The sequence below is a fragment of the Panthera onca genome, chromosome D2 (assembly GCF_046562875.1).
Source record: "Panthera onca isolate mPanOnc1 chromosome D2, mPanOnc1 haplotype 2, whole genome shotgun sequence".
NCBI lineage: Eukaryota > Metazoa > Chordata > Mammalia > Carnivora > Felidae > Panthera > Panthera onca.
In genome coordinates this window covers 71608773-71635338 of record NC_138349.1, presented here as the reverse complement: position 1 = coordinate 71635338, position 26566 = coordinate 71608773, and the positions used below count along the sequence as shown (strand labels likewise).

Here is a 26566-nt window from a genome sequence, read left to right as displayed (position 1 = left end):
AGTCAGGGGAAGCGGCTGGCTCGGGGAGTTTCCTGCGGACGTGAACAACAGCATCACTGAATTCCTAGCAGCTCTTTTCATGCTTCCATTTATTCAGTGGGTAATTGCATCCTCTACGTGTAATGATATCAGGGTCTTTTTAGTATTTATACTCATTTAGCGTCTCGTTGAACTAGAGAAAACCTCCAAAAAAGTGTTCAGTACTAGTATTCCTGCTTATTCCTGACATTAATACTTCATTTACTGACCCAGAATTTCACCTTTTGATAAGACTTTTAACATGAGCATCCAGTGGGAAGATGCTCTATATGGCTATGGGTTAACGTGGATGCATTTTACCATACGAAGGAAGGATTCTCCTATTTGGTTGTTTTCCTTTTTTATTTATTAAAAAAAATTTTTTTTAGTGCTTATTTATTTTTGAGGGAGACAGAATCCAAAGCAGGCTCCAGGCTCTGAGCTGTCAGCACAGAGCCTGAGGTGGGGCCCAAACTCACCAACCGTGAGATCATGACCTGAGCCGAAGTTGGACACCAAACTGACCGAGCCACGCAGGTCCCCCTACGGTTTTAACAATTCTAATAAAAATCCCAAGAGGGACTTTTTGGTTTTGGATCCTTAATGACAAGTTTATTTGAAGGAAGAATGTTGATCCAAATAGCCAAGAAACTTTTGGGAAAAAAAATTGATGAGGCTTTCCTTTACGTTAAAATGTGTGCATCTATTTTAAGGATACATTGTGAAACTATTGAAGTCAATAGGCAGATCATTAGAAGGAGTTAGTCTAGAAACAACAAAATACAGGTTTATCGTAGAGCACTGAAATCCTAAAGATATTAAATTAAAAAATGATATATAATCGGGGCACCTGAGTGGCTCAGTCGGTTAAGCGTCCGACTTCAGCTCAGGTCACGATCTCGAGGTCCATGAGTCCGAGCCCCGCGTCGGGCTCTGGGCTGATGGCTCAGAGCCTGGAGCCTGCTTCCAATTCTGCGTCTCCCTCTCTCTCTGCCCCTCCCCCGTTCATGCTCTGTCTCAAAAATAAATAAACGTTAAAAAAAAAAATTAAAAAAATGATATATAATCTCACTAAGTTTAAATTTAAATAGTTTGCAGAAGAAAGTTTAATCAAATGGGGAAGTGTTTATATTATATTGTTACGTTAAAAGGGCAGGTTACAAAACAGTGTATCTCCTCACAACCTAATGGTAACAATAGCAAACATCCTCTGTCTCCTTCTTTGTGCCAGAAACTGTACCAAAGACTTCACTTATATCTCCTTGTTTATTTTTTTAAAGTTTATTTACTGATTTTGAGAGAGAGAGAGAGAGAGGGAAAGAGAGAATCCAGGCAGGCTCTGTGCTGTCAGCAAAGAGCCTGACGTGGGGCTGGATCCCATGAACCGGGAGATCCTGACATGAGCCGAAATCAACAGATGGACACTTAACTCACTGAGCTACCCAGGTGCCCCTATAATCTTGTTTAAATCAACCACTCCTGTGAAGTAGATACCATCAGCGACCCTGTTTTACAAATGAAGAAACCGAAGATTGATGAGGCCGCTAGATCAGTGGCCAAGAGCTAGTAAGTAGTTGCAGAGAACGGGAATTCAAACCCAGTCTGTCTGATTTCAAGAATTGTCCCTCTTCATTACAGTAGTTAACGCCAAGATTTTCACAGTGGATCTCAATGTACGGTAGTATTCTAAATGACTTTTTTTTTTATGTTTTGTGATTTTTTTTCTATTTTCCAGAATGAACATGAAGTCCTACTGTAATATTTTAAACATCAGTGCCCGTATAGATTGAATAGTCCTCTGTGAGAGCTATTTTAGTTGGATATAACTTATCTCAAAGCTCCCTTTAAGACCCCGGTGACTATAATGTATCGTACAGGCGGTGTTCAAAATCGTTCTGAGAGAACTGGAAAATAGATAGACATTCGCTTCTATACCTTAGGCCGGAATAGATAAAATGACTTAAAAATTAGCAGAGGAAACACATGATTTACAAAAGAAGAGATACAAATGGGCAGTAAACCAAAAGTTTGGTCTCCCTAGTGCTATTGTCAGATTAGGAAGAGATGAAAAGAACAGAATACTCTGAGCAGAGTGAAATAGACCATCTTCTACACTGTTGGGTGGGAATGAAATTATTATTACATCCTGGGAGGGAAACGGGGCAGCATATGTGAAAGGTCTTAAAGTTATTTACACCCTTTGCCTCGGCAATTGTATTGGTTAGAATTTAATTGCCAGATTGGGTGAATTTAAAAAATACAGGTCAAGCATACTTGTAAAATACTATTTATCAGAAGGGGGAGAGGACAGCCTAATTACCCAAAGATGGTTAGGTTTCACAGAAGGGAATGAGTGCATCCACTTACAATTATACCGATGCATGTTTATTGAAACCTCAGTGAATCCCACCAAGTGGAGGGATTGTTAGAACAGAATGAGGCCACGTATATGCAATGCTTACTGCAGCGCTTTGCATATGGCAAGGCCTCAAACGTTAGCTTTAAGAAGAAATAGGTTAGAGGGGCGCCTGGGTGGCTCCGTCGGTTAAGCGTCCGACTTCAGCTCAGGTCACGATCTCGCGGTCCGTGAGTTCGAGCCCCGCGTCAGGCTCTGGGCTGATGGCTCAGAGCCTGGAGCCTGCTTCCGATTCTGTGTCTCCCTCTCTCTCTGCCCCTCCCCCATTCATGCTCTGTCTCTCTCTGTCCCAAAAATAAATAAACGTTAAAAAAAAAAAAAAAAAAAAAGAAATAGGTTAGAAATTAATGTTATTTCCAACAACCATTATTGCCTCCTCACTCTGGTGAGACTAAAGCCTTTCTCTTGGCTCCAAGACTCCCCAGTCTGACCACTCACGTTCCAACCTTCCATCTTTTATTTTCCAACACCAGCTCCCTCTAGCCAGGGTCGCCTGCTTACTGCTCCTTTGCATTTTGTTACCTTTATACTTCTGTGTACACCACTCATCCCACTCGGAATACCCATTCTCTCTGTTCCCCAGTCTGAACCCACCCATCCTCTTATTATTTACTTAATTTTTTACATTTATATCCAAGTCAGTTAGCACATGGTGCAATAATGATGCAGGAGTGGAATCCAGTGATCTACTGCCTATGTATAACACCCAGTGCTCATCCCAGCACGTGTCCTAATGCCCCTTCCCCATTTAGCCCATCCCTCCACCCTCCTCCCCTCCAGCAACCCTCAGTGCTCTGTATTTGAGTCTCTTCTGTTTTGTCCCCCTCCCTGTTTTTATATTATTTTTGCTTCTCTTCCCTTATGTTCATCTGTTTTGTATCTTAAATTCTACATATGAGTGAGGTCATATGATACTTGTCTTTCTCTGACTAATTTCACTTAGCATAACACACTCCATCCACATTGTTGCAAATGGCAAGATTTCATTCTTTTTGATTGCTGAGTAATATTCCATTGTATGTATATACCACTTCTTCTTTATCCATTCATCTGTCAATGGACATTTGGGCTCTTTCCTTCCTTTGACTATTGTCAACAGCACTGCTATGAACATTGGGGTGCATGTGCCCCATCAAAACAGCATACCTGTATCCTTTGGATAAATACCTAGCACTGCAATTGCTGGGCCATAAGATAATTCTATTTTTAATTTTTTGAGGAACCTCCATACTGTTTTCCAGACTGGCTGCACCAGCTTGCATTCCTACCAGCAGTGCAAAAGGATTCCTTTTTCTCTGCATCCTCACCAACATCTGTTGTTGCCTGAGTTGTTAATTTTAGATATTCTGACAAGTGTGAGGTAGTATCTCACTGTGGCTTTGATTTATATTTGCCTGATGATGAGTGATGTTGAGCATTTTTTTACGCATCTGTTAGCCATCTGGATGTCTTTGGAGAAGTGTCGATTCATGTCTTTTGTCCATTTCTTCACTGGATTATTTGTTTTTTCGGTGTTGAGTTTGATAAGTTCTTTATAGATTTAGGATACTAACCCTTTATCAGGTATGTAATTTGCAAATATCTTTTCCCATTCCGTCAGTTGCCTTTTAGTTTTGCTGATTGTTTCCTTTGCTGTGCAGAAGTTTTTTATCTTGATGAGGTCACGATAGTTCATTTTTGCTTTTGTTTCCCTTGCCTCCAGAGACATGTTGAGTAAGAAGTTGCTGTGGCCAAGGTCAAAGAGGTTGTTGCCTGCTTTCTCCTCTAGGATTTTGACGGCTTCCTGTCTTATGCTTAGGTTTTTCATCCATTTTGAGTTTATTTTTGTGTAGGGTGTAAGAAAGTGGTCCAGGTTCATTCTTCTGCATGTCTCTGTCCAGTTTTCCCAACAGCATTCGCTGAAGAGAATGTCTTTATTCCATTGGATATTATTTCCTGCTTTGCCAAAGATTAGCTGGACTTACGTTTGTGGGTCCATTTCTGGGTTCTCTATTCTGTTCCATTGATCTAAGTGTCTGTTTTTGTGCCAGTACCATACTGTCTTGATGATTACAGCTTTGTAATACATCTTGAAGTCCGGAATTGTGATGCCTCCAGCTTTGGTTTTCTTTTTCAGGATTGCTTTTGTTATTTGATGTCTTTTCTGGTTCCATACAAATTTTGGGATTGTTTGTACTAGCTCTGTGAAGAATGCTGCTGTTATTTTGATAGGGATTGCATTGAATATGTAGATTGCTTTGAGTAGTATCGACATTTTAGCAATATTTGTTCCTCCAATCCATGAGCATGGAATATTTTTCCATTTTTTGGTGACTTCTTCAGTTTCTTTTATAAGCTTTTTATAGTTTTCAGTGTATAGATTTTTCACGTCTTAGGTTTATTCCTAGGTATTTAATGGGTTTTGGTGCAATTGTAAATGTGATTGATACCTTGATTTCTCCTTTTGTTGCTTCATTATTGGTGTATAGAAATGCAACCAATTTCTGTGCATTGATTTTATATCCTGCGACTTTGCTGAATTCATGCATCTGTTCTAGTAGTTTTTTGGTGGAATCTTTTGGGTTTTCCATGGAGTATCATGTTGTCTGTGAAGAGTGAAAGTTTGATTTCCTCCTTGCTGATTTAGATGCCTTTTATTTCTTTGTGTTGTCTGATTGTTGAGGCTAGAACTTCCAATACTGTGTTGAATAACACAGTGAGAGTGGACATCCCTGTCGTGTTCTTGACCTTAGGGAAAAAGCGCTCAGTTTTTCCCCATTGAGGATGATATTAGCAGAACCCACCCATCCGTTTATTTATTTATTTATTAAAAAAAATTTTTTTTTTTTAACATTTATTTATCTTTGAGACAGAGAGAGACAGAGCATGAACGGGGGAGGGGCAGAGAGAGAGGGAGACACAGAATCGGAAGCAGGCTCCAGGCTCTGGGCCATCCCAGAGCCTGACGCGGGGCTCGAACTCACGGACCACAAGATCGTGACCTGAGCTGAAGTCGGACGCTCAACCGACTGAGCCACCCAGGTGCCCCCACCCATCCGTTTAAACTCTGCTTGGGCCTTGTGAAATTTAACCTTCCAGCTTCAGAAATCACTCACCATCCAGAGCTTCTTTGGTATATTAGCTCTAGTCTCCAGCTGTTAAGACAGACACAAATGAGAATTTATCTCTGTCGGTTCACATGGTCGCTTGAACACAATTTGATGCTCTTTAGTGACTGCTGAATTACAGTATAGGTTTAAAAATAATTGTTGAGGCAAAATTCACATAACATAAAATTAAATGTTTTCCTATGAACAGCTCTGTGGCATTGAGCACAGTCACAATGTTGTGCAACCACCCCAAAACCTTTCCATCACTCCAAAGTAAGCCCCTCACCCCTCAGCAGTTTCTTCCTCTTCCCTCCTTCAGCCATGGATGTGCATTCTGTCTCTATGGATTTACCTTTTCTGGTTATTTCGTATCAGTGAGCTCACACAATATGTGACTTTTTGCGTCTGGCTTCTTTCACTTAGTTTTTGTTTTGGAGGTTCTTACTCATTACATTTTGGAGGTTCTTTCATGTTATATGAACATGTAAAGTATTTCATTCTTTTTTAAAAAATTTATCTTTAATATTTGAATGTTTCCAAATATAGGCTAGCATTTTAGATGTAGCTTAGAGTGAAAAGTCTCCAAATTTTGAAATGGTTAAAGTATAAATGTAGATTTATTATTTGAAGAGTAAAGTGTACTAATTAATGATGATTGTAGTACTTTATTCTGTTTTAAGGCTGAATAGTGTTCCACTGTATGTATATACCACAGTTTGTCCATTGTTTGTTGATGGACATTTGGGCTATTTCTACCATTTGGTTATTGTTAAATATTGCTTCTGTGAAGATGCATGTTCACATACTTGTTTGAGTTCCTGTTTTTAGTTCTTTTGGGTATATTCCTAAGGATGGAATAGTAGGACCATATGGTAATTCTATGTTCAACTTTTGGATGAACCAGTAAACTATCTTCCACAGTGGCCACACCATTTTACACAGCAATGTACAAGGGCTCTAATTTTTCTACATCCTTGCCAACACTTGTTTGCCTCGACAATAAAAAAAAAAAAGCCGTTATTGTGGCAAACCTCATTGTGGTTTGATTTACATCCCTAATCAATAATGATGTAGAGCATCTTTCCATGTATTCAGTGACCATTTGTGTATCTTCTTTGGCGAATTGCCTATTCCAGTCCTTTGCCCATTTTTTAATTGGGTTGTCTTTTTGTTGTTGAAATCAGGACTTATTTATATATTCTGGATTCTAGACCCCTGGTACATATCTTTTAACATTAGATCTCCCTGGCTCGACTTTGTTCTCCCTTTTGTAATATTTTTTAACCTATGGTAAACGCTGCCAGGTAGGAGATGTCTGAAAAAGGGATCTTAACAAGTATCGTATTAATGACTGGTTGTGAGGACAGTCATGACAGCTATGCAAGGTATTTGGAAACTGTAGAATGTGACACAGCTGTAAGGTGGAAGGCAGGATGCCCCTTTTGGTGCTTTTTTGCCTTGTCCTTATTTTGGTGTGGTAGATTCTATGTGTGTGTGTGTGTGTGTGGGTGTGTGTGTGTGTGCGCGCGCGCGCTCACATGTGTGTGTTCCTAACATTATAATTCATAGTTAAGAACCTAAGAACCATAAGTTTCAGGTTCGGAGAATAACCAGGGATGTTTGCTTTTCAGAGTCATCCTTTCTGAACTTCCACGACTCAGACTGTGAACCCAAAGGGCCGCCACCCTGTGACTCACTGCTTTCCCTCAACACTGAAAAGATCCTGGTACGCATCTTCTGTCCATGCTTCTGTCTTTATGACCTAAGGTACAATGATACATGTTTCAAAAGGCTCAGGTCACCTCTGTTTACCAACTAGGAGTTGGTTCTAGGTGGTCCTATTTGCATAAGATAAAGATAGGTCATCTGGTATTTCGTCACGTTACATTATTATGACTTATGGGTTGGATGGTTGATCATTCTAGACCTTGGCCTTTTTACTTCTCAGTTCCAAGGAATAAAGGGGAGATAATGGCTGAGCCTTGCTTCTAGGAACCTAATGTATTTTAAGGTATAATATATTATTCTTCCAGCTTTTGCCTGTGTGGATATCTTTTATATCTATGTTTTTAACTGTCAGTACCCGCTGAACTGTATAGGAGGCCTCTCCACTCCAGGGATGAGTTCCTGGCACTACATAACGTCTGTCTCTGCCTGTTCACGTTAGCACGGACACTCCTCCAGCCTAGCTGCCTCAGGTGCAAGGCTCTTTTTTTTGTTGTTGTTGTTGTTGTTCACACTTAATTCTCTGAGGCTGAGTTGTTCTTTCAGTGCCCAAGGTGAACATATTTTTTTCTCCAGGCCTTTTCCTTCAGCATCCACATAGATACTGTTTGCTTCTTGTGTTTAAAATTTCCCTTTAGGTTGCTCTCTCTTCTCCAGATAAAGCTTTGCCTTTGCATGTGAGAAACTACTGAAAATGGGTAGAGTTTGCAAGCCAAAGAATGATCAACAGATGTTACCTAACTCATTGCATAGCGATCAACTCGATATATGGAAGAACTTGAATTAGACTGGTCCCCAACCAGAATGGGCTAGCTTGTAGTGAGTTGGCCACCAATGAAAGCACTTAAGTAGAAATTGGGTAATCCCCACCTTGGGGAGGGGATTAGATTCTTAGAATTATTAGGGACCTACCGTCTTACTGACAGTAATTCAAATATTTTCTCCGTGTTGCATTTCTAGTTTAAGATGGCACTAGCTAGTGACCTATGGGAGAAAGCTCATCAATCTTGGCCTTTCATTTTCCCTAGGTTGAAAATATGGGAGTTCGACTATTCATTTCTTCATTAATTCTCCAGATATTTATTTTGCACCTATTATGTGCCAGGCGTTGTGCTAAGTAAGTACTGGGAATAATGCCACAGTGAGCCAGCTAGCCTCAGTCCCTGCACTCGTGACTCCTAGTCACTAACCAGATAATTATACAAATAAACATAGAGGTATAGCAAAAGATCAACATAATCTCCCTTTAAATTAGGGGGATCAGGTAGGACAGCTTTCAGAACTTGAAGCGTAAGCAGTGACCTGAGGATGGGTTGGAGTTGGTGTCCCAGCAAAGTGGGGCTGTGTGCATTAACGTCTTTGATTGGAGCTTCTCCCCACTGTCCACAGAAGATATCTACAGATGCAGTATTAGGTGGGAAAGACTCGGGGCGCTTGGGTGGCTCAGTCGGTTAAGCGTCTGACTTCGGCTCAGGTCCCGATCTCACAGTTTGTGGGTTCGAGCCCCACGTCGGGCTCTGTGCTGACAGCCCAGAGCCTGGAGCCCGCTTCAGATTCTTTGTCTCCTTCTCTCTCCTGTTCCTTCCCTGCTCACGTTCTCTCTCTCTCTCTCTCAAAAATAAATAAAGATTATAAAAAAATTTTTTTAATAAAAAAAAAAAGAAGTGGGAAAGACTCTTTTTGATCAAGAAGTTAATTTGTCCATATTATACTTTTCTGCCCACTTCTGTTAGATGTTATTTCTAGTAAAATAAAAACACTTTAACTCAGATATGCTCTTCAGTATACTCTTGATGTTGCTTGGTAATGATTTCTTTTTTTTTTTTTTTTTAAGTTTATTTATTTATTTTGAGAGAGAGAGAGAGACAGAGACAGAGGGAGAGTAGGGGAAGGGCAGAGAGAGGGAGAGAGGGAAACCCCAAGCAGGCTCAACACTGACAGTGCAGAGCCCAACACAGGACTGTGAGATCACGACCTGAGTTGAAACCAAAAGTTGGACGCTTAACTGACTGAGCCACCAGGTGCCCCAAGTAAATGATATCCTTTTATGGGATTTCATTTTTGTTTTCTTCCTGTGCCTTTCTGCCCAGAGCCTTGGCAAATGGGAAACTCTCATTGAGTACTGGATGAAACGATTAGACTTTTTAAGTACTAAAAGCGATATTCATAGACTCCTTTCCTTGGCTATATGTAACTTACTAAGCGGAAAAGTATTTTACATCTGCGTGCTTCTCTGTGACCGCCTGACAAAGAGGAGAGCCTCGTGTCTGGTCACACGGGATGTATGTACTGTGATGCCTTCACATGTTGTTAAATCTGCCGCTTCTTAAGTCTCTCGAGGGTCTCACTGTAAGGCTCCCCATAGCTGTGTGGAAGCTTCCAGCTATAGAGCAAAATGCGAAAGAGCTGAGAGACTTCCTCTCTAGTCATCAGGTTTAACATTCAGTGTTAAACATTCCCATAGTGGTAGAAGTTTCAGACGTTCCATTTTGTCTGGAGTCCTGCATGGAATGAAGTGCGCATTCATCCCGACATGGGATGCCCTTCTGGCCTCTAGCTTTCAACCAGTGTTTTAACCAGAGGTAGATTATTCTTGACCTGTTTCATAGGCAGACTAAATACCACGCCGTATCTGAGTATCACTCTAGATTTTGAGAGTAAAGGGAGTATAAGCGGAAGTGCCTTGTTACTCTGTTATTTGAGTCCATGAAATCCAAGAGGCCACAGTTCGTCATCTGCTAATGACCACCAATCATGAGCTGGAAAGCACAAACAGCAATTAGGAGAGACTCTCCTGTAAAGTTATTTGGCCATCATATATGCCTATAGGCATCCGTACTATGCATTTTTAAAACAGAAGAACTCAGTTAATCAGGACGCCACTGAGTTCTAATCCTGTGGTCTTGCCCAAAGCCGCAAATCTTTAGTCCCTCGCTGTCTTAGCTTCTCCTGTCTCTGTGTATGTACAAGTTTTAATTGTGTCTTAGGTGAATCTCACATGAAGTAATCATTTTAACACGTACCCCGGAGGCTAAGCATATCCCAACTTAGCATCAGCAGTTAAATCTTCCGGGGAAGTGGCCGCTGTAGCGTCCGACGTGATTTGTCTCCGGCACCCTATAGAGCCGTCATTTCCCGTGCTGCTTGTAAAATCACTCCGGTTACTAAGCAAACTTACTCATTTTGTCTGCCCCTAGTTTCCACTTTTGGGTCCGTTTTCCTGCCAAATGGGCATATGTCTGCAGCAATTCTTTGTAGGCAATTTACTGCATTGAGCAGGATGGAGATGTTCACCATCTGCTGTGCACTTTCTACTAGAATGTCTTGTTTCCTGCTCAGATTTTGTGGGTCCCTTTCTGGCGTCATCTCTGGACAACTGGTAGCTCTTTTTTCTAAAGTATTTTTAGAGTTTAAAAAGCAATATTCTATCATCCAGCCGCATCGGAGGACCGATCGCTAGAACGTGATCCTCGTAACCTAATCGAGGCCATTAAATAGTCTCTGAAAACATGGAGGGAGATGGAGCAGCCAGCAGGATAAATCCCTATGGGAGCGAAAAGAAACTTGTTCTTAGAAACAGAACCACTAATGGTAGGGAAGAGGCAAATCAGTTACACCATAAGCTCTGTGCTTGAAGTACACAATTGGCATGACTTAAAGTGAACCTTTTCTCACTTCCGTATGAATCAAATGTAGCTTCACTTTGTAAAAATACAGGTTTTCATTGCAAGCCTCGTCTTCATTTGTGAGAAGCTAACGTGTACGTTTGTTTGTTTTTATTTCAGAGCCAGGCCAAGTCTATTGCAGAACAAAAGAGATTCCCTTTTGCCACGGATAATGACAGCACAAACGAAGAGCTAGGTGAGATTTGAATCTGGGGGAGGGGGCGGTTCCTGGGGTATTTGCCTAGAATTTATGATTTGATGCCGAGCAGGTAGGCAAGGTGGTGGGGTGGAAAGAACACAGACACCGGCTCTGCCAACATGAGTGGTGTGGTGTCGGGTAGGACGTTCAGCCCTTGTGTGGGTCCGTGCACCCTATGTCAGGATAACATGAAATAGAGAAAATACAGTAAAACCTTGGATGGCGAGTAACTTGTTCTGCGAGTGTTTCGCAAGACGAGCAAACATTTCTAATAAATTTTAACTTGATAAACGAGCAGTTGTCTTGCAATACGAGTATTACGTGATGCCGAATGTCACATGATCACAACTGAACCAGTTGTTACTGAAATTCACTTTGATACACAAGTGCTTTGGATTACAAGCGTGTTTCTAGAGTGGGTTATGCTCGCCAACCAAGGTTTTACCGTACAAGGTTTGGAGGAAATGATCGGTAGGGACGTGTTGACCTCTGTGTTTCTCTGGAAAGTAATAATGATGGTCATGAGCCCTTCGGAACGGTTGTCATTCATTAAAAGGTCACTTGGGCTGTCATCAAATCGGAGCCGCACAGCAGTGAAAGCCGAGGGGACTCACACCTACTTAATCTTCTGTGTAATAGAATAGCTAGGTGTGGGTTAATTTTACCGTGAGGCCAGTCAGTTATTGTTGTGAGTGTAGAAAAGTTGAGTTCATTCAGATCTGCAAAGGGGTCCTGCAAGTTGGCTGGGTCGTGGCATGTTTTAAAATAGTCTGGTTTCACCAGTGTCTGACGTGCTTTGGGTGTGTCTCATTCATTGCCTAGTCAGCTTACACTTGAAGGAGTGGAAACAAAATTGAAGACCAGACTGAACGGTGCAGCTGGATGGACTTCCCATAAGCACGTGTTCCTACCTGGTACCTGGTGACCCGAGGCACCTTTGGGAATTTTTTCTATCTTTATACGTAATTATTTTATCCTTTCTGTGGCCATACGCATTTTATATTAAGACTAAGCACTTCAGGACGTGTGGCTGGCTGAGTCGGGAGAGCACGCGACTCCTGATTTCGGGGTCGTGAGTTCAAGCCCCACATCGGGCCTAGAGCTCACTTAAAAAAATAAAGACTGAGTGCTTCTTGTATTCGCTTCTTTGCTCTGTTTGTGCAAGCAAAGAGTTGACTATTTTAAAAGTATTAATCACTTCTTGGTGTTATTCTTTGAGTGGGCTTTGAGAATTAATTACCTGGTAAGAAATCAGATTTGGCCTTTTCTGAAATCCTTGGATCTGTTCAGCCCTGTATTCACATACTAAGTGATGTAATTAAAGGCCTGGTATGGGGTCTAAGACTAATCCTAGTGGATCTGGATAGTATAGGCCCTGACATGGCTTAGGATCTTTCATATCACAGCATTTTTTTTTCTTGGAAGAACAGCTTCTGTCAACACACATTGCCGGGAGATGTAGAATTCTGGTCAGTAATGATTTCTGTGAGAATTCCGGTGTTCTCTTTATGTCTTTGTACTGCCACAGCAACATTTGGCCCTAATACTTATTTATATCTTTGCAAGATTTGGATTAAAAAAAATTTTTTTTTTTAACGTTCATTCATTTTTGAGAGACAGAAACAGCACGAGCAGGGCAGGGGCAGAGAGAAAGAGAGGGAGACACAGAATCCAAAGCAGGGCCCGAACTCACGAACCATGAGATCATGACCCGAGCCGAAGTCGGACGCTTGACCAACTAAGCCACCCAGGTGCCCCAAGATTTGGATTTTTTTTTTAATGGATTCTTTTGGGCTTTTCTCAAAACACATTTACTCTTAGAAAGATTTGAGAGCTGTGTTTGATTTTATTTGAGTGGGGTTCAACAGCCGAGCCACGGAGAACAATTGAAACATGTCCCCAAGTACAGTATTTATCCCCTCACACTATATTTGTTTTTATGGGTCGCTTATTCTTTTGTTCACTCGACAGATATTTACTGATTATGGGGAGATGGGTAGGAAATTCGAAAAATTTAGATCTGAAAGGAACCTAAGAAAATGTTCTGCAGGCTTGTTAGGCAAGACCCAGAGAGTAATGAGAAGTGACTGAGGTTCCCGTGATCACCGGTGTTTGGCAGAACGAGAACCTGAGCGCCTATCTTGGCCTTCCAATACATCACATCCTCCTGCATTCCAAACAGGATACGTTTATATTTCAGTCCCTGTTCATGTAATCATCAGGAAAGTCAAACCGTTTTGCAGGCCAGCCCGGCACACGGCAGTTTCGGTACAGCCGTGGTCTATGGCAGGGTATGTGTCTGGAGGGTGGGTCCCAGAGCGGGCAGCCTGGGGCCTGTGTCACTGCGCATTCTCTTCAGACAGTTTGTTTAACTGCACTAAGTTTCATTTCCTTGTCTTTGAATGGGGATAATCTTCGTACCTGCCTCACTGCACTCAAGGAGCAAATGACTTAATACATGGAAGTGTACAGAGTGCCATGCACGTCACCTATTACTCTTGTTGTTTTTCCCGCCAGCTGCTCCTGGCCCGCACCCCAAGGGTGTCTCTGGTCATCTGGTCATCTGATACATCTGAATGATATCCATTCTTATTATTCTGAATATGAGTTTGACCGTAATTTCTCTTTTCAAAGAAATTATGACAAAGACAGCCCTCTTCGTTTTGAAGAATGCCCCCAAAGCTCTTGTCTTGTTATGACATTCAGTGCTTTTGAAATTTGCCTTTTTCAGGTTAACTATAAGGATACTTAGTCTCTTTCTGCATTGAATGTTTTCACTGCTTTTAACTGGCAGGAAATTTAAGCTCTTCAGGACAAGAAAAGATTTAGTTGCTTGTCTCCTTGAACACCTGTTAGGGCCTAGAATCAGAGTGTTGCAGTAAAGCTTTATTTGCAAAGAAATGTGACCAAAATAGTATTGTTTTGAGCGAGGAATACAGTTTTTTGAGGGATATTTGGGGATTTAGGGAGTTAGGGCAAGTTTTAGAGATGAAATGTAATATAGAATATCAATAATGTATTCTAGTTTGGACAGGTGAAAAAATGGAGTCCAAATATTGCTGTGTTTTAGGAGGTTGTCATGGCTCTAATTTCAAAATACCGCTTACCTACACAATTTGACTGGAAACTATTCATCTTTAGTGTATATTTAGAGTAGTGTTTTGGCCCTATTTTGAATACAAGAAGTAGGAAAAAGACTGTTGCACTGCACTGTTGTGAATTGGCTACAATGAAGCATTCTGCTCATATGTATTAATTTGAGCCTCTGTTTTTGTTCTTACTGGGCAACTGGCAGTGAGTTCAGCACCACCACCGCCCCCCCGCCCCCCCCCCCCCCCCCCCCCCCGCCCCGGAATTGAGACTTGTGCTGCTATTTGGGTGTTTCTCTTAACTTTCACCATAAAACCACATTGTCGTGTTATGTGGGTTTTGTTGAGGCTTATTACTAGCTCTTTTGATGTATAGGTGGGAAACATCATAAAGGTTATTTGGTATTTGAAAGTGAACAATGGGCTTAGAAAAAGATAATTACTTCTGTAGGCAATGTTTTATAGATGGCTTTAATAATTTAAATCTAGAAAGCACCAGAAGACTGATAGCAAGTGGCGAGTAGTGGTGGAAGGAATTCAATTACATCTTCTTAACTTCCAGGTTTTCTTTAACTGCTTCTAGCCCTTGGAGCTGCCTTTTAGGATTCAGCAAAGCATTTAGTCACCGATTCTGGTGTGAGATCCTTTGTTCTTTCTTTTAATATTTTTGTATTTTGTTTCATAGCTATTGCTTATGTGTTGATTGGCAGTGGTCTCTATGATGAAGCCATAAGACATTTTTCAACAATGCTTCAGGTAATTTCTCTTCTTAATTATGTAATTTCAAGCTTATAGTCACGACAGAAATACAGGCTTATGCGTAAAGCGCTACAAGAATACATTGACTTTAAGGTTATGTGAGAAAGTGAAAGAAATCAGCCCTGACTGAGCACTTTCTTGGCGCGGGCCTTGAAACACTGCTCTCATGTCATCTTTGCAGTTTTACTTTATTTTAAAGGAGGAAAATGAGATCAAAGGAGGTCAAGCAATTTGCTGAGAGTCTCCCCACCATCAGCTAGAAGAGATGGGACTCAAATGCAAGTTTAAAAGAAAAGAAAACCATTAGCTTCCGTTCACTTTGCTCTGTACCATGCCATCCCCCATAAGATACGGATGCTGGACATTCAGGTTCACTTTCCGTGCAGGAGGTGATCTGCATGGTTCCACTCGTGGGTTTGTTTCTCCCCTTGAAGTATAATTGTGAGACTCCTCAGTGGCCGCATTGAGCCTTCACTGATTGATGGCTGCATTAAAATCTGGTTAAGATAAAAGGCTTAAACAAACATGTGTAAGAGTTGCAGTGGAGACCCGTAAAATAGCCCAACGTTGTTAGCCTTACACCCTTATCTTTATTTAACGGTGTTCTTGTAGATGCTGACCATTGCCGATTGTCGATGTGCGTGTGTCCAGTAGAGTAGTGTAGTGAAGAAGCATGGTCTTTAGAGTTAAAGACTTATACCCATGTTCTAATCCCCTCTGCTGGTTGCTAGCAGGTTATTTAACCTCCTGGCATATGGGGATAATAACCATTACCTTCAAAAATATTCTTGTTAGGTTTAAATGACATATTCTGTAAAGTACTTAGGACTCAGTGCCTGGCACAGAGTAAGTGCTCAGTTCCTTTTAGCTACTCAAAGCAGCATTCTAGCATGTTCATCTGTGCCAATACAGTGAGAACCAACAGATAATTTACAATCCAGCAGGTAAACTGAATTTTAGAATACTCATTTGGGAGTTTCTGCACCACTTTTGTTTTCTTTTTCGAATTGATTATATTGACAATCGTGCCTTCATCCTCGAAATCACAGAGATTCAAGCCGTCGTGTGTTTGAGTGCTCATATGGAATACCATTCTTCAGCAGAGTTTGAAGGATGAAGGGTAGATTACTAATGTTAAAAATCGCCTTTCTGTGAAGCCTTGCAATATTGGAAAATATAAGCAAGCACTTCACACAGTTAGCACTTGGCCCTGGTTTGAAAGGGAGGTTTTGGTACTTTTATAGAAGCAAATGTCAGTTAATCTCTGGTAACTGGTAGCAGAAAACAGTGAGAGCTTTCAGACATATTATCCATTCATTCAACTTTTTGAAAACTATTTTTACCATTGTAGTTGAAGGCAGTATAAGAGTCATAAAGAAAAACTTTAACAAAAAATTTCCTAATTCTGCCCCTGTACCGTTCATTGAAGTTGTTTTGCGTATGACCTTTCAAAGCGTGTATGCATTCGTGTTTTATAATCTGAATACATGTAATATTTCATATTACTTTTCACTGAATTTTATACTGTAAATGTTTTTCAGTAAGTCTCTGTAATCTTAATCTTCCATTGGCTCTATGCTACTCCTCGTCTTGTCCGTTTATTGTTTTAAAACGTATTTCTCTTGCCATTGCATTCAGAAAGTAGATCAAAATTTCTGTGTGTCCAGGCAAGGTCTTAATATACGGATATTTGACATAGCATTTTTATCAGTCTGCAATACAATGGGCTGCTTTCAAGTGGGAAAGTTTTCTTTGAGCATGTGTGGTTTATACAGTTGGACTCCTTTTCTGGTGATGCAGGCTATTGATGGGGCAGGAGCAGAGAATGGGGAACAGCGGAAATTCAAATACTACGGGCTCACAGAGGACAGACCCGGGTGACCACTTAGAACACGTTTTGATGTAGGAACAAGAGTGCCTCTGGCTTTCCTGCTCGTGCTGTTCTTGGTGACTTCTGTCTTCTGTGCCTTTGTCTCGGTGCTTCCCAGCCTTATCCACATCAGGACACGTGTGGAAAAGCCTATTCGCACAACACACTGGAGTAAACAAGAGCAAACGCAGAGGCATTTGGATACAGCTCAGTGAAAATTTGTTACGATGTCTTCGTGTTCCATAACTACGAGAAACACAGGATATAAAGATTGGTTAAAAAATGCTAAAATTCTTTTCAAAAATTTTAATGAGAGGGGCACCTAGGTGGCTCAGTCGGCTGAGCATCTGACTTCAGCTCAGGTCATGATCTCACGGTTCGTGACTTTGAGCCCCGCATCGGGCTCTGTGCTGACAGCCCAGAGCCTGGAGCCTGTTTCGGATTCTGTGTCTGGCCCTCCCCTGCTCACACTGTGTGTCTCTCTCTCTCTCAAAAATACACAAACATTTAAAAAATTATTATTTTTTTTAAATGAGAAACTCAGTCCTGCCTTTCAGGACAAAACTTTTCCGTGTCCAGGGTCCTGAAGAGCGGTTTGCTCACCACTGCTGCATGGATGCTGCCCTCTTGCCTTTCCCTGTCCATGTTAGGACTGGACTGAGTACCACTGCAGGACCATTTTTGTCAGTATGTGCCAGTGGGTGTTCACCTGTTCCCTGCAGGACCCTTTGCACGGGCAGAAACTCTGTAAGCCAGCACACGTCCTCTAGCAAACCTGCAGTGGTAACTGTTTGCACACAAGCGTTTCAGGGGTTTTGAGCTCCTGAACGCTTGACAAGACTTTTCGTTTGGATAGCCCGTGAGCTCCTCCAGTATCCAGCAGCAGAGTGTGGAACCTGATTCCTTTCACAGAAAGCTGAAAACAAATGGGACCATGAGGGCTTGGATTATATGAGATTTATCGTTTTTATAAGATCGTTTAATGTGCAATTTGGATCTGTGCATGTGGGCTACTTAAATTCCAGCGTGACCTTTTGATGTAAAGCTTTTAAACCTTTTTTTCTTAGCTGCACCATGAGGGGCAAACTTACAAGATGTTTACACAGTTTCTGTTGCCGTGAGGTATTTGAGTAGTTCTCTAACTAGGGGGTACTTGGTACAGCTATAAAGGGAGGAAAAAAAAAAAAACTCCTCAAGCATCCAGGTTTCTAACTGAGCATAATTTCAAAGCTTGATAGATCTATCAGACTGCATTGAAAATTCTTGGTTTAAAAGCTTGTGAATTAGTGCTCTCTCTGAGTGTCCTTCCGCATGTCCGTGCATCGAAGACCGTGTTTTTGAAAAGCAGAACCATTCCCTGTGCTTCTTTGGTCCCCAGGCGGGGCTCGGTAAGCTAAGTGCTACAGAAGTTTTATGAAGCCATTGGCCTTTGTTATTAATTGTGTGGGCTTGAGCTCATCTGCTTCGGGTGGAACTGAATCCATAAAAATGTTTCTTATTTCACACGAGCAGACAAAATAGGAAACATGCCTCTCTGTGTGATTTGTGAACATCCTTCATGTAATTATGTATGTGGTTCTGCAGCTCGGGCAAAACTCAGTCCTCATTACCTTGCTGTGCACTGACTTTTTTGACTTATTTGTCTTTGATCCAGTGACTTTTGAGTTTTAATTAGAAGGCCAGGCTTGGTAGTGGAAAAATAAATATTTGTAAAATTTAAAGCCACTCTATAAATGGTATAATGAGGATAGTAAATTAGACCTTTCTGAATTTAAGGAGATCGATGTCTTGGGACTTGAGACATCTAAGTGTACATGATTCCAGTAATGTGACTATCTTATTATACAATGATTGTGCATCCGCATAAAGTAAGTAATATTGGAAGATTGAAATCTTAATTTTCATTGAAGTCATTTCAAATTCAGAACACTTAGGGGCACCTGGGTGGCTCTGTCTGTTGAGCATCCAACTTCGGTTCAGATGATGGTCTTGTGGTTCGTGAGTTCGAGCCCCACATCAGGCTCTCTCCTGTCAGCCTGTCAGTGCAGAACCCGCTTCAGATCCTCTGTGTCCCTCTCTCTGCCCCTCCCCTGCTTGTACTCTCCTCAAAATAAATAAATATTTAAAAAAATAAAGTAAAATGCTGAACATTTGACAAAACGTAAATATTATTAGACTTGTAGTCTCAAAAATCTTTTGAAAAATGGGTGTTCTGAGCCCAATTTGTTTTTAGAAGTAAACATTGGTTTTTATCTGAAAATATAATGCATTATGACATTTCTTAAAGATCTTTGACTTCTTGTTAACATCCAAAGCCCATGATAGACAAAATAATAAACTTGTATCAATCAAGAAAGGTAAGAAAATCTGCCCTTTAAATTTAGGACCTCTTAATACTAGATTGTAACTGAAATAACAACCACAATAATCCCTTACAGATTCACACACTATTTAGGTTTCTGTATTCAATTTACTTTTTTTTTTTAGAATTACTTTTTTTTTTTTTTTTTTTTTTACATGTGGCAAGAATTACTATCAAACTCCACTCACTGGACCAGAGACTCTCATGGTGTTAGGGAAAGACTTGCCCCTTATGTAGAACACTACTGACACTTGTGAGTTCGTTGGCCAGCCAGTGGCCTCTAGAATTTCTTTTTATTTTTTTTAAGTTTATTTATTTATTTTGAGAGAGAGTGAGCGCACAAGCGGTGGTGGGGGGTGGGAGGGAAGGGTGGTGCAGAGAGAAAGAGAGACAGAATCCCAAGCAGGCTCCACGCAGAGCCTGATGCGGGGCTCGAACTCATGAACTGTGAGATCATGACCTGAGCTGAGACCAAGGGTCAGATGTTTAACTGACTGTGCCACCCAGGTGCCCTAGAATTTCTTTTTAAACAGTATAGCAGGATGTATAATTACTGTTGTTGTTAAATAATAGATTTTGTTACTCGTCTTGATTGATACAACTTGTTATCTGTCACTGGCAGAACTGAAAGTCACCGCCACAAGCATCAGACCACGTGGGTGACCCAGAGGGAGGGCTGGGGAAGTGAGGCACGTGGGGCCACTGTAGGGTTCTCTGCCAGTGGCAGCCACATATAAAATCCTAAGGGCCAAAATAATGATGACCAAATTCAGGAAGTTGTCAGTGTTCAGATATTTGAACTGTTACAAACTGTTTAATGGCTATCTTTTAAAGGCTTGAAATCTTTTATTGCTATAAAATATTATAGCTGTGATTGCTGGTGGCCCACCTGGAGCCATTCCAATGGCACACGTGTCACCCTGCTTTGCCTTATGGAACTATGAATTGGCTTTTTTTCCAATCACGGTACCCCATTGTTTCTGGCCAGGTCATCTGCTTGCTCCCCCTATGAGAAGAGGAGGGCAGGCCAAGCTGACTTTGATCTGATAGTCTTTAATACTCATTAAAATCTTCTTGTCTGCCTAAAAAATGGCCAGTGATTGTTGTTAACTAACAACTGCTACATATTAAGACTCACGTGTCAGGCTAAGACTAAGTGTCACAAATCCCAACATGAGGATACATTCCCTTGAGGAGATTGTCACCGTGGGTGACAAATGTGCAGATGCAGTATAATAAGTAATAAGAGAATGACTTCAATTATATCCGTTAAGAGGCTCCAACTCGACTGCATGCTTTCCCCTGATCCCTCCACACACCCCTACCCATAACTGAGAAGGAATCCCTAGTTGTGTGCCAGTGCCGCCCGGATCAATGGGTGGCACCCTCTTCACTGGCATACGTGAGTCCACCTGCTCCACACATCTGTGTGCTGCTGATTTCAGCACCAACTCTCTCTGGATAGCTCCCAAAGGACCTCTCCTGTCCCTCTGCTTCTCCTGCCTCTGGTCAAACCACAGCCAAGCCACTGTCACCTGCCAGATAACCGGTGCAGGCATGGTTGTCTGGCTTATCACCTCACACTCTCCACACACATGCACGCCATCCATACACGTACACTTTTGCACTTTAAAACACACACGTACTTTGCTGTTGTTTTTAGCTTAAAGATTAAAATCCTTAATAACGTCCCTGTCTACCTCTCCAAACTCATCTTGGAGCAGATGCTATACTTCCTGCTTGCCTTGGGGCCTTTGGCTCCCTCTGCCTGGACCAGCTACTCTGAGATGCCCTCACCTGTGACACATTTCATCCAAGGCACCTCTTCCTGGGGAAACCTTCCTAACCGTGTCTAGTCTTTATGCATTTGCTAACAGCACTATTTACTACTCTCGTTCTTACTGAACCCATGTAACTTTACATTTATGTTTGCGATTCTTTGGCTAAACTCCAAGAAGGCAAGAATCTTACCTTCTGTCTTTGTTTTTGGTGACTATGGTATTCCTCACACATGAAACCAGACATGGCTGAAAGCTGGCCCTAAGTATTTGTTGACCAAATGACTAATGTCTGTACGGTATACAGTAGGGACCAAGGCAAAGGAGCTTATTTATTTTCCAGGGGAGTCTGGAAGGAGTCAGGGGAGAGGTGGTGTTTGAGCTGAGGCGGTGGGTGAGTGTTCCTGGCAGAGGAACTAGCATGTGTAGCACGCTGAGCTTGGGAGAGCGTCTTGTATCTGGGGAGCTATGAAGTAGTACTCGTCTACAGAGTACGAATTATGAGTGGAAAGTGGAAGGAGATGAGACTGAACAAGGCAAGAAAATGACCGATATTTTCTACCAAAGCATTTAGATGTTATCTCATTGTTTTTCAAATTGTGAGTTGCTGCCTTTTAGTAGGGCCTGAAATTGATTGGCAAGTGAGGACAAACACCTTTTAAAAAAATGAAACACACTAGAATAGAAACTAGAAGACTGCATGTCAATAGGAAGACTAGGTTTGACTTAGTGCAGCTCTCATTTCTAATGCGTGTATGTGTGTGCGCGTGCATGTCACGGACATAAGGTATGTGTATCCTGGGTAACGACGTAAAAGGCATTTTACTATGAGTTAGAGCCACAGTATGTTTGAATGTGGCTGTTGTAGGTATATAGGGTGTATGGAGATGCCACTTCAGTAGAAGAACTATTTATTTACGTAAACTTTTTTTTTTTTTTCTGATTTGCCCCTTATAATTTTTTTTTTTTTCAGTTTTAGGAGAAAAGCTTCTTAGATCATATATTTTGAGACATTACACATCTGAGAGCAGGTGTTCCTCTCACTGGAGAATGTCCTCAGAGGGGAAGAGCCATGTGGGCTCACTGCCCCCTGCCCCAGCCTGTACTACTTTCTGTGGACTGTTCTGTCTCTTGGCAGGTGGTATTGCTATGGAAACACATGAAGTCAATCTTACCTTAATTCCTCATCAGGAAACTGTTTTCCCTGCTCTTCCTCTCCCTCCATGCCTGTATCCCTCTCCCTCCAAACTAGCCTCTCTGCCTTTTTTATTTTTATTTATTTTTTTATATTTGAGAGAGAGACAGAGAGTGCGTAGGGGAGAGGCAGAGAGAGAGGGGGAGACACAGAATCCAAAGCAGGCTCCAGGCTCCGAGCTGTCAGCACAGAGCCCAACGCGGGGCTCAAACCCACGAACCATGAGATCATACCTGAGCCGAAGTCGGACGCTCAACCGACTGAGCCACCCAGGTGCCCCACTCTCTGCCTTTTTTATTTTCCAGCCAGGGAGGATATTTAAATGTTTCAAGTGTTATTATCTCTGGGTGGCAGGATTATGGGGTGCCCTTCTCCTTTGTGCTTTTCCTCATTTTCTAGATTTTGCTGTAGTTTATAACAAGTATTCCAACTATTTATTTGAATAAAATGTTTTGTTTATAATAAACATGTCGATATTCTATAACGCATATTACTTAAAACATCTTTTCCCGACTATAAATGTATACATGTTTGTCTTGAACAAGGAAAAGGGATAGTAGTAAGTAGAGTGGGAACATAGCTCGTAATCCCATTCCCAAGAGAAAATTGCTGTTAGCATTTTGGAGCATTCTTTTCTGTGCACGTACGGACCCACACAAATCATTTATAAGTACTGTTTATAAAAGGAAGTGGCATTCCCCTGCAGTGCTGTAACTTGGACTTTTTTCCCATGTAACGCATAGCATGGAGCCCTTCATGCCAGTCACATATAAGTTATAAATCCCAACTCCAAACAGAACCGTCTGGAGCCAGGGAAGTGGTTTAAGTGAGCAAAGTGGACTGCTGTGACGTAGAGGTGATGGGTGGGCTTCCGGGAAACTGATGAGTACACACCCCTCATCTAAGGAAGCCGCCAGTACTTAGCTCTAGTTTTTTTTTTTTTTTTCATGAGAGAATGCAAAAAATATGGGCTTATCTTTGCTGCATGTTTTGATTTTTCAAGTGAAGCTAGAGATCTTTCACTGTTTACTTGAATTTTTCCCATTTTTATACACCGTGAGCCAGTCTGCCGGCTGGGTTGAGGCCACTGATGCACCAGTTTGCTGCTTGATACGGGTGTACCTGATTCTGTTTCAAGTAGTCTTTTTTGTTTTCCAATATATGGAATCTTCTCGTTTATTTTTTCTCGTTATTGTTGGAGTTGCTGTGTCTTTTTCTGCAATGCGGGCAGACAACCTATCTCACATTTGAAACCGAATGATAGACTAGTCTACAAAGTGCCTCATCTGGTACAGTTCTGTTCAATTCCTTTTTCAACGTTTTTTATTTATTTTTGGGACAGAGAGAGACAGAGCATGAACGGGGGAGGGGCAGAGAGAGAGGGAGACACAGAATCGGAAACAGGCTCCAGGCTCCGAGCCATCAGCCCAGAGCCTGACGCGGGGCTCGAACTCACAGACCGCGAGATCGTGACCTGGCTGAAGTCGGACGCTTAACCGACTGCGCCACCCAGGCGCCCCCAGTTCTGTTCAATTCTTTAGCAGCATCAAGAGTTTCACCCCGGACGATATAGCCAGAAGCTCTATCTTCTTTCTTAAATGCAGAGGAAGGATTCCGAGAAGAGGTAGAAATTGCAGAGGCTAAATGTAGAAGAGAGACATTTCCCTCAGGAAGTGGGATGCTTCATCCCACTGACCTGTTTGTGGGGACCTGGTGGCGAGGCAGAGGACCCTGTCCTTGGGCCTGAGGAGGGTTTCATCTAGTCCATTAGGGGGCAGCTTGCAGAAAGGGTCTGATTCCTATTCTGACATACAGCATAAAGGACTGCATTCACCCCAACCGATTGTGGAGTGGACTCGTTTCTTGTTGCTCGATGGAGTTGGCACTGGGAGGTTCTTCCCTTTTCAGATGATTTCATGACTGTGCGAGGGGACAAACTGGGAAGAAGCATTGCCCAGTGCTTCGCGCCTAACCGTTTATTTCCCCAGGCCTCCGTTTCCCCACCCAGAGCACACGATCGCGGACGCTGCAGGTCATAGGGTTGTTGAGAGGATGTTTTAAAGGAGATGACCGTGTGACAGAAACTAGCACAGGGCTCGTTAATGTTGGTTCTCTTTATTATTTTTTTTAACGCAAAGAACCTTCATCATGTGTCTCATTCAAATGAGCCCCAAGCACACTGACTCTTCTGGTTGGGGACCGCGTGTGGACGTATGTGTGGCAGTAGCATAAACTAGAGCTTGTTGCTTGCGGCGTTCACGCGCTTTACGCAGAAACTGATTTGTTTTGTTTTGTTTTGTTTATAGTTTTTGACGTGTTTCTGTTTTGGTCTGACTAGGAGGAGCCTGATCTGGTTAGTGCAATTTATGGCCGAGGGATAGCCTATGGAAAGAAGGGATTACATGTGAGTATGGAATAGCTCCTCTTGCCATAGTGCCTAACATGACCTGACCTGGACCAGGGTTCCGACAGAACCGCTCCCTGTTGATTGAGTGCCGACGGACACACAGTGGGGGCACGCCAGTTCCCGCCTGAGAACGTGGTTTTAGAGAATGTACTCAACATCACATGGCCAGGAAGGTGGGAGCGGGGGACTGGGGATCTCTACCCAGGGCTCCTGGGGGTCCGTCTTGCCATGTGCTCTAAAAGGACAGCCTTGCCAGCCTAAATTGTACTTCATGATGAGCTGGACATAGAGCAAGGAAAGTATGAGACCTTAACTGAATTCCCAAGAAATATTCATTGGTAGAAGTGGAGTCTAGGGATGCATCGTGCAGGAGGACTTAGAATCTGAGTTTCTTTCACAATTTTTAAAGGTTGGATAAAAGACCAAAAGGGTTTGTTTGGTTTTTTTTTTTTGATAAAGATTATTTTTATTTGTTATCATGTATTATACTCTCCCCCAGATAAGTATATCGTTTTCACCTTCTTCCCCTTATTTCTCTGGGGAATGCAGAAGGAGGGTTATAATAGACATATCTTACGCAACAAAGGCACCATGGTTTAAACATGAAGATTTTCCTGAGACTATATGGTAAATAAGGAAATAGTTTAAGATTCAGATCTTTGTATTTTCAGTTAGAATATTATACACAAACTATTCTGTTGTCCTATTGTATATTAGAAATACTCAAATTAATGATGATTGAAGGAGAAGCATCACTTTTGTCTTTGCCAATTTAAAAAATTGTACGAATCAGGTGCTGGCCTATTGGTGAAATTTTATATAATATTTGTATACTTCTGAGACATAGAGGACTGAGAACGAACTCAGATCTGGGAATGACAGAGGTGTTTAGGAAGGAAGCAGTGTTACATTCAGAGCATCAATAAATGACAGAAGTTGTCAGCGATGAGCTTCTTCCCAATTCTCCTCTCTTTTAATTTTATATCTCGACATGAAATTTCCTTGTATCTTTAATGCATTTTTAATGTAAAAGTGACATGCTCATATTTCTAATATAAAAATAACATGAAAATTTTAAAGACAACTTACCTGGACTTCCTAAGGCATAGGTATGGAGGCTTAGGGGTTTTGACGGACACTGACTCGGTCCCTTTGTACCCCCATGTTGTCACTGGTCAGCATCATTTTGCATGCTGCTATCCATCCACATACTCATCCATTGAAATTCATTGATTCAGTGTTTAAATAGGTTCAATTTAGAAAATAACCTACCATCAGTGGAACTTGTGATATGTAGCCAGGTCTAATGGGCTACTGATGGGTAGGTAGACTTGAGTGAGTTAAATAATCATAACTGAATTTAAACCAGCAGCTCTTTATCTAGAAGCTAAGTTCATATTTACTTCTAAGTAAGTAGTTATATCTTTACTAAATTTTTAGTTTTTTCAGAAAAACTATTGAACCTGATTTTGAGTAACAGTGTATCTCATACTAAGCTAATGCCTTTTCAAGGACATTAAGAATGCTGAACTTGCTCTGTTCGAATTGAGCCGAGTAATTACCTTGGAACCAGATCGTCCAGAGGTATTTGAACAGCGAGCAGAAGTGAGTGCGGTTTTCTTTTTCCCTCTGTCGTTATTGGATTAGTTGAATCTCAGATTTTTTTTCCTATTATTTTATGACTTATACATTTTAAAGCTCCCTTATCTATTGCATTTTCCTCCATAGGTACTTTATGCCTTTAAACGTGGTTGAAATTACTAGAAAATTATGGACTGACTGAGAGATACTCCTGAGTTAACATTTAATAGTAATATTTAGTATTAAAATATGTGGTTATAACATGTACTATTACTGTCAGTGTTCATGTTTACTCTATCTATGACATACTTTAGTCAAACAGTATGACAGTTTGGTCAGAATGAAATTTATAACCATTACAAGTGCGTGCGTGCGTGTGTGTGTGTGTGTGTGTATACGCTTATGTACAATTC

At 41.5% G+C, this 26566-nt stretch overlaps 1 protein-coding gene and 1 pseudogene across 8 annotated transcripts in view; one reads left to right on the top strand and one right to left on the bottom strand.

Annotated features, from left to right (window-relative positions):
* The window catches only part of TTC13 (tetratricopeptide repeat domain 13), an 80626-nt gene that overhangs the window by 10542 nt on the left and 43518 nt on the right, over positions 1 to 26566 (top strand). For 2 of the 8 annotated variants that reach the window (XM_060642793.3, XM_060642792.3), the window contains exons 2-6: positions 7155 to 7249; positions 11034 to 11109; positions 14887 to 14957; positions 24504 to 24569; positions 26085 to 26177. In XM_060642793.3, coding sequence (XP_060498776.1) covers positions 7155 to 7249; positions 11034 to 11109; positions 14887 to 14957; positions 24504 to 24569; positions 26085 to 26177 — 401 coding nt within the window. Of the gene's footprint in view, positions 1 to 7154; positions 7291 to 8276; positions 8366 to 11033; positions 11110 to 14886; positions 14958 to 24503; positions 24570 to 26084; positions 26178 to 26566 lie in introns of those variants that run through there. The other 6 variants (XM_060642795.3, XM_060642794.3, XM_060642797.3 and 3 more) reach the window with 4 other exon arrangements.
* LOC132685677 (small nucleolar RNA SNORA62/SNORA6 family) lies at positions 19346 to 19485 on the bottom strand (annotated as a pseudogene).